General features: G+C 34.1%; 1 protein-coding gene across 1 annotated transcript; it reads right to left on the bottom strand.

The window, feature by feature from the left end:
- Positions 1-210: 210 nt before the first annotated feature.
- On the bottom strand, positions 211-1,682 carry LOC146881638 (uncharacterized). The gene is made up of 2 exons (XM_085669275.1): positions 699-1,682; positions 211-300 (listed from the first exon to the last, which is right to left on the bottom strand). The coding sequence occupies exons 1-2, from the start codon at positions 1,680-1,682 to the stop codon at positions 211-213; spliced, it is 1,074 nt and encodes a 357-aa protein (XP_085525401.1).
- Positions 1,683-8,115: the final 6,433 nt, after the last annotated feature.

The following is an 8,115-nucleotide window of genomic DNA, read 5'->3' as shown; positions in this document are numbered from 1 at the left end:
GTTTTTACAATATCCACACACCTGAAAATCAGAAAATTCCCAGAACAATTTCATAAAACTTTCAGCACAATTTTAGAGTTACAGTTATATATAATAGAACTAAAGTTTCAACATATATTCTAAACTAATATAAATAACAACAAACTAAAAGTTTCAACATGAAATTCTTGTACAATAAAGTTTTTAAAACGAGTTCTAATTCATGTGGTATCAACTCCATCTCTCCAATAGATATGCTGCCCATTCTTGTCTTAGTGTGTGGATAATGTCATCTGGTAGAGGTGATGGATTCTTGAATCGCTGAAAAAGTAATACAATTTCATTATGTATGAATATCATTCTTTAAAGTTTGATATGATTTATAATATGTGAAAGATATATATAATTACCTCTATCCATTCATCTTTAACTGCAGCTCGAATGATTGTTCTTATCCAAGACATGACATAATATCCACATTCCCATGAATCTTCTTGCTTGTTACACTGAACATTACAAATAAAATAAACACATCAAAGTCATAAGTTGACATACAGAAATTAATAACTTTAAAATGAATGAGTTCTAACCTTTGGATATATGACTTTAAGTTGTTGGCCTCTAGGTTTACCCACAATTCTAATGATCATCATAGACAACATCATATATTTCCTCTTCATGCACAACAAAGGAGATAAATTGTAAATCATCAGCAAAACTGGCCACGAACTATGTTTGCTACTTAAGTTCCCATAAGGATTCATACCATCTGTAGCAAGTCCAAGTCTTAAGTTTCTTGGCTCAGCACCAAATTCTGGATATGTTTCATCAATCTTCTTCCATTGTGGAGAATCAGCTGGGTGTCGAAGAAGATTATCACACTTTCTTCCATCAACGTGCCATTTCAGGTTTTTTGCATCTTCTTTAATGGAAAATAGTCGTTTGAATCTAGGAATTATAGGAAGGTACCACATCACCTTAGCAGGTGGACCATCTTTGTCTTCATCGCCACTATTTCCATCAATTTTCTTTTTAAACCGCGATAAACCACATGTTGGACACGCCTTCAGTGAAGCAAACTCGTCTCTGTATAAAACACAATCATTTGGGCATGCATGTATCTTTTGATATTCCAAACCCATTGGACATAAAACTTTCTTCGCTTCGTAATTACGGATAGGTAACGTGTTATTTTCTGGAAGCATCTCCTTTAACAACTCCAACAATTCTGTGAAACTTGTATCCGTCCATCCATGCCTTGCTTTTAAACTGAATAATTTCAAAGTTGCTGACAGTCGCGTAAAGTTAGTGCATCCTGGGTACAATTGTTCCTCTGAATCGGACTTAAGAGAATCATATAAATGAACTTTTCCAAAATTCTCCTCCCCAACATCACGTACCATATCTTCTAAATGATCATTCATCCAGTCATCTACATAATCTGTTCCTCGTGATGTTGTAGGCTTGTCTAATACTTCTCCATGCCAAGTCCAAAGTGTATAACTTCTCATTATACCAAAGATGAATAGATGATCACGCATTGTTCCTAAGTCATGACGTATTTGATTAAGACAACGAACACAAGGACAAAAATATGTCCCGTTACTTGAGATTGCGTGTTCTTGAACATATTGCAAAAACTCAGAAACCCCCTTTTCATACTCTTCACTTATGCGACGCTCATTCATCCAGCTTCGATCCATACTATATGTTCGTAAAAAACTCAATCAATCTCAAACTTTTAACTCTCACAAGGTGAGGCCCTACCCATTCGAAAAAATTATTTTTCATAATTTGCTAACACATGTACAAATAAGTCAAACATCATAAATTTCACAAAATTTCGACAGCATTTCGCATTGGTCTCTGAAGTACACGAAATGAAAGTGATTAATCATGATCACAATCAAGTATGCATCCAGAGAACAACACAAATTAGCCTCAATCGAAATTTTATGAAATTTATGCGTAAACCTCAATGTACACATTGTAGCAAATTATGAAAAATAATTTTTTCAAACTGTCCAATCGGACAATTCAAGATTTAATACAAACGATTAAAAATTTAATCATTTGTATTCGCTCACTGTATACTATAATATCTAATAATAATATTCAAAAATAAAATGCAATGAGAATTATTTAAAATGCATATATCTAATAATAAATATAATTTTATTTACTAATTTTACAAATATTATTATAAAATTTTAAATAAAATATAAAAATAGTCTAAGACTAAAACTATAATGACATTTATAAATTAATACAAGTAATTCTATACATACAATGAACAAATATATACATACAATGAAAAACTAACCTCCTCTAATTGAAAGACGAACTTTGAGAGGAAGTCTAGGGTCTCCGCACACTGCTGGCCAAATGGGAACGAAGAGCAAGTGGGACGAATCTCAAAACGCTGCAAATGGGGATGAAAACGGAAAATAATCGGTTCAAAACGCGTAAAATCAACCCATAATTAAACCCCAACAAGTTTGATGGCCAAAACCTTTCGAAACTCACCTGGAGGGGGTCGGAAATGGCGTCGCCGGCGGGAACTCTCGCGAAAACGATGAACAGCGCGAGGGTTCTGCGTTTCGCGCAGAGATAAAGCAAAACTTAACGTCGGGGGTGTTATGCCCGACGTTAAGTGACGTCGGGGGTGGGGGGGGGGGCCGACGTTAAGTGACGTCTGGCGCACGCTGGTCCGACGTCCCTTGACGTCTGTCGAGCTGGGGGCCGACGTCCTTTTTTGAGTGACGTCGGGGCGTTTTTGAACAGACGTTAAGTAACGTCTGACGTGGAGCGGGCAGACGTTAAAAATGTCTCATTATTTACAAAAATGCCACCGCGCATTTTTAACGTTGGGCTTTTTTTAGGCAGACGTTATTGGAGTGACGTTAAAGGCCTTTTTTGTGTTAGTGTTACTCTAACGAATATTAATTGAGACTTTACTTTGATTAATTAAGCATTTTACTTGGTGAGGAGATAAAAGAATAGACATGATTATGCATAGTAAAATTTGATTGAGATTGTACTTTGATTGAATTTACTATGGATAATCTAAAAGTTCTCACTTTTAATTGAGACTGTACTTTGGTTAAAAGTGAGAACGCCAAACAAATTAATTGAGACTTTACATTGATTAATCTGTAAATCTATAACAATAATTTATTGAGCAATAATCTTTAGATAACCGATGATGAATCTATTTTGAAAAAGCAATGGAATCAATCTATTTTCTTTACTATTGTTTTTATCTCTTTTTATCTTTTCTATTTCTTTCTTGTTTATATTAATCCTCATATATTTTTATCATTTTATTTGACTAACTCTTTTGTATACTTTTTATTAGAACTAATTTGTTAGAAATCAATTCTGTGTTCGTTGGGAGACGACTTTGGGTTAATTTACCCTTTCTATTTTCTTGAGTACTATCTTAACAATACTGAAGTTGCTATAGTTTCCGTTGTCGAGGAACACGGTTAGAATATTTATCATTTTAGTTTGTATTTATTTATTTTTTCTTTTGATTTTATTTTTTGTTTATCACTAACATTTTTTTGTTTCAATTTTTTTTCAAACATTTATTTTATTTTCTTTAGTTACTTTTTTTAGTTACTTTATTTTTTTTAAGCATAATTTTTGTTTGAGGATTTTTGTTGGGAAATTTGTGAAACTAGTTGGGAAATACTTTGGCTAAGGAAAGACAAGGTGTGCATTGAGACACACCTCTCTTTCCTGGAAGTCTACTCAACAAGCTTTTAACTTATTTCTTTTCAGAAAACCTCTTTCAAAAATGAAAAATAATTTTTCATATGAAAATAATCAGCAGTGTCATTTTCAAGTGAACTATAATTATTATCCACAACAACCACATGATCCATATGATTATCAGCAACAAATTGTCACACCTACTTCTGCACCTGATTTAAGTATGTTAACTATACGTCAACTAAATGATCTATATCCTAGATCATCTTTTTTGGAATATGACCAACAATCCTACCATGAACAACAACCATATTTTGTGTGTCCACTCCAGCCATTATCTGTTCCATTTGGTTCTCAACAACAACAACATGCACCATCACAACAAGTTGCAGCAATCAATGGACCATCCTATAAGGAAGTTATGTTATTAATGGATGGACTGAGAGAGAAATTAGACACCATAAATGAAAGGTTGCGAGTTGATCAACGATGCAAAGATATTGAGCAAAAATGGTATGGATATGATAAAGTATTGTATGACATGATGGAGGATGCAAGTAACAACAACTTTGTAGAATTACTTTGTACTGTTAATACCACCCTCCAATGCCATCCGAGATTTGCTAAAATCCCAGAATTTAGAGCACTTTGTCAAGAAATAGAAGATATGCTTCTAAAATTGGCCATTTGATATGAACAAATGTCAAAAGATTTAAGTCAGCTAATGAAAGACAAAGCTATGGAGGCCACCTTAGAAAAACTTATGAAGACGATAGTTGAGCAAAGGGATGAAATAATAATGTTAAGGAGCATGAATCAAAGGATGGAACAATTGAGCACTGATGTGAATGAGTACATGATTCAAATGTTAGATCAACCAACACAAGAATCACATCACACTGATATATCTACTGATAGATATAATGATGCTCATAGTAATATGTATACTGATAGACATATCAATTTTGCTAAAGATGTTGCTGATGAAGATATTCAAGATTCTCACACATACATATCTACTGATGGATATGTTGTTGATGCTCAATATGAATATAAATTTTTATCTGTTAATGATGATATGAGTACAAATAATATTTTTCATGAGCAGAGTTGTGAGAATAATACAATGGAGGAACCAAGTGAAGTTGAAGAACCAACGATATTCGAAGATGTAACTGAAGCATCTACTATTGCAACTGACTTGGTTAATGATGAAGCAGCAGATTCAACTACTTCACGTGCAGATTTTTGCTCACAAGATGAGATTACAAGGATTACTAATGATCCAATTAACCATCCTAATGCACCTGATGATGCTGAAATTAAGTTGAAGCCACACACTCAACACATCAAGTTTATTGATGTGAATGATACAAATAAGTTTTCAGTGGTTATTTTTGTTGACATGGTTGCAGAAAAAGAAGAAAGGTTGTTGCAAGAGGAAAAGAAGTTAGATTCAAATTCTTTTGAAAGCATTGTTGATAAAAAAGTTAAATTGCATGCATATTTGTTTTTTGTTTTTGATTTTAATAAAAAATATAAAATTTTTTCAAAAGTATGTTTTTTTGTTTTTAGTTTTCATAAAATTCAAAAAGTAAAAATTAAAAAAATGGTACAAGCTGATTTGAACTTTGTAAAATTAAAAAAAAAAATTGACATATGGCCAGATTAAGCCAGAAGTCATCATTTCTTTTTGTCTCCTCCCCAAAATAAGTCCATCAAGGATATTTTTTTGAAATAAGTGTGGGGGAAACAAATTATAGGTAGGATTTTTCTTTTTTCCTGTTTTCAATTTTTTGTTTTTGTTTTCATTTAAAAAAAATGTAATTTCTTTTTGAGAAAATGGTGAAAGTATTAACTTTTTACTAAGTGAAACTTTTAAACAATATGTCTCATAAGAGATTCACCAAAAATATTTCCCTGTTTTCAATAAAACATATTGACATTGGATTTATAGGATTTGATTCAATAATTGGGATGATAATTATTCTGGAAAAGTAAAAGTCATGTTGATATGAGTGGTTTATTTCTGTGAATTGCTAATTGAGTTGATTTGAGAATTACTTGATTAAATCTTTTATGAAAGACTTTGACCTCATGAGTCTTGAGCCTTAATGCAAATGATGGACCATTATGTGCCATTCCTATTTTTCTTGAGTGACTTGCTCATGTTTTGTTTATACTCAAATATTTAGCTTGATTCTTTTGTTTTGCATCTTTTAGGTAAATATGCATGATTTGATATGATTGAGGCAATTCTTGTTTCTACCTACTTGGCCAAATAAGCCCACCTTGATATTAATCTATTGGTAGCCCCTTTGAGCTTTTATACCTCTTTTTCTTGTTTTAAGCCTATTGCAAAACCATGAAAAGAAAAAGACCATATTCTACCTTATGAAGAAAGAAGGAGCTAGTGAATTATGTTTGGATTGGTTGAGGAATAAAGTGTGTGGGTGAGTAACTCATGCACAAAATAATAAAAATGGCAAAAGGAAAAATTGTTGATGAAAAAGTGTTGAAATGAAAAAAATAATTGTTTTCTAAAAAAAAAAAGAGAGCACAAGGAGCAACAAATGAAAAGGAGTTGTTTTTGAAATTATGCTCCATTATTCTTTCTACATTACTATTTCAAAGACCCAAAAATCCTAAAATTTTTCCTACCTTTGCCTTGGCCCCATTATAACCTGTAAGAAGTCCTCATGATCTTTGAATGCATATGTTCTGAAAGTTTGTGAATATTAGAGTCTTGTTAAGTATTAGGAGTGTTTACTTGCATGGGTATTTTGAGTGAAAACACAAGCCAAAATACTTAAGCGAATTTTGGTGAGAAAATACACATTTAACTTGAGTGCTTTCTTTCATAATTGATTGTCTTGTGCATTCAAAAGATTAACTCATGTGTGAAAAATAGAATCTTTCCTTTTGTTTATGCATGGTAACTTGATTTCTAGATTATTGATTTGTCTCAAGTAAGGTTCATTCCTTTGATCCAGTGTTGATGTGAAATAAAATACTTTAGAAAAAGTTTTGAAATTGCTCAATTTTGCCCAAGAGTGCAAAAGGATAAGTGTGTGCTTTCTGTAAAATACCCCATCTCTCACAAGTCCCTGTTGATACAACCCATCAACCAAGGTCGACTCAGGGTCTCTCCTAAGACCCCATCTGTCACAAAACCCTATTGATACAACCTATCAACCAAGGTCGACTCAGGGCCTCTCCTAAGACCCTATCTCTGACAAGTCCCTATTGATACAACCCATCAACCAAGGTCGACTCAGGGTCTCTCCTAAGACCTTATCTCTCACAAGTCCCTGTTGATACAACCCATCAACCAAGGTTGACTATGGGTCTCTCCTAAGACCCCATCTCTCACAAGTCCGTGTTGATACAACCTATCAACGAAGGTAGACTCAATGTCTCTCCTAAGACCCCATCTCTCACAAGTCCCTGTTGATACAACCTATCAACCAAGGTCGACTTAGGGTCTCTCCTAAGACCCCATTTCTCACAAGTCCATAATGATACAACGTATCAACCAAGGTCAACTCAGGGTCTCTCCTAAGACCCCATCTGTCATAAGTCTCTGTTGATACAACCCATCAACCAAGGTTGACTCTTGCAAGACATTAGCCTAGAAGGGCTCTAGTACAACACCTCTCTCGCACAAAGTCAATTACATACACCACAGTGTGTACACAAACAAAAATAATTCTAAGATATTATGGTCGAGCCACTATAATTCCAATAGAAAAAAATCAAGTAGTAAAAGCTGTGAAATCAAATGACGTAAGCAAACCCGCAAAATAAAGAAGAATGCAAACTCCAGCTATAAATAACAACCTCACTCTCTCCTCTACACATACTACGAAAATGCAAAATGCATGCGGATTCAGTACATTATACAAGCAACTAGTGGAGACACCTCCAGCAATCCAGTGATGTCTTGAACAAAGATAGGTTGGGCTGCTTAAACTCTAAAGGTGGCATATTGCTATACGCATACAAAATAAAATGAAAGTCGAGGCAAATGGTTAAGCCCTCTAAGCTAGAATAGCAAGTCATAAACATGCAATACATATCCAAGTCAAAACAACAGAAATGATTAAGGTCAGCATGCATCGTCCACTAGTTAAACCTAGTTAGTCATATACAAAAATATCCCAAAGTTACACACCATTTGGCCAAAAAAGGGCTTACAAAGCCAGTGACAACACAAAAAACATCCGTCAAGCTAACAAGCTAGTCTCTTCCCTCACCCCATCTGCACCACCACCTTCGCGACCTTCTCTAGAGGGAATATCGGGAGTATCCTCGGCATGTTCAAGATAAGGGGGAATATTGACACGTCCTTACCAACATCAAAATGTTGATCATCTGCAGGCACGTTAAACAGAAGAGTAGCCTGCCGCAATGCCTTCT

This window comes from Vigna unguiculata, chromosome 11, assembly GCF_037176805.1.
Source record: "Vigna unguiculata cultivar grain cowpea cultivar isolate G323 ecotype 2 chromosome 11, ASM3717680v1, whole genome shotgun sequence".
NCBI lineage: Eukaryota > Viridiplantae > Streptophyta > Magnoliopsida > Fabales > Fabaceae > Vigna > Vigna unguiculata.
This window is presented reverse-complemented; position numbering and strand designations above follow the sequence as displayed.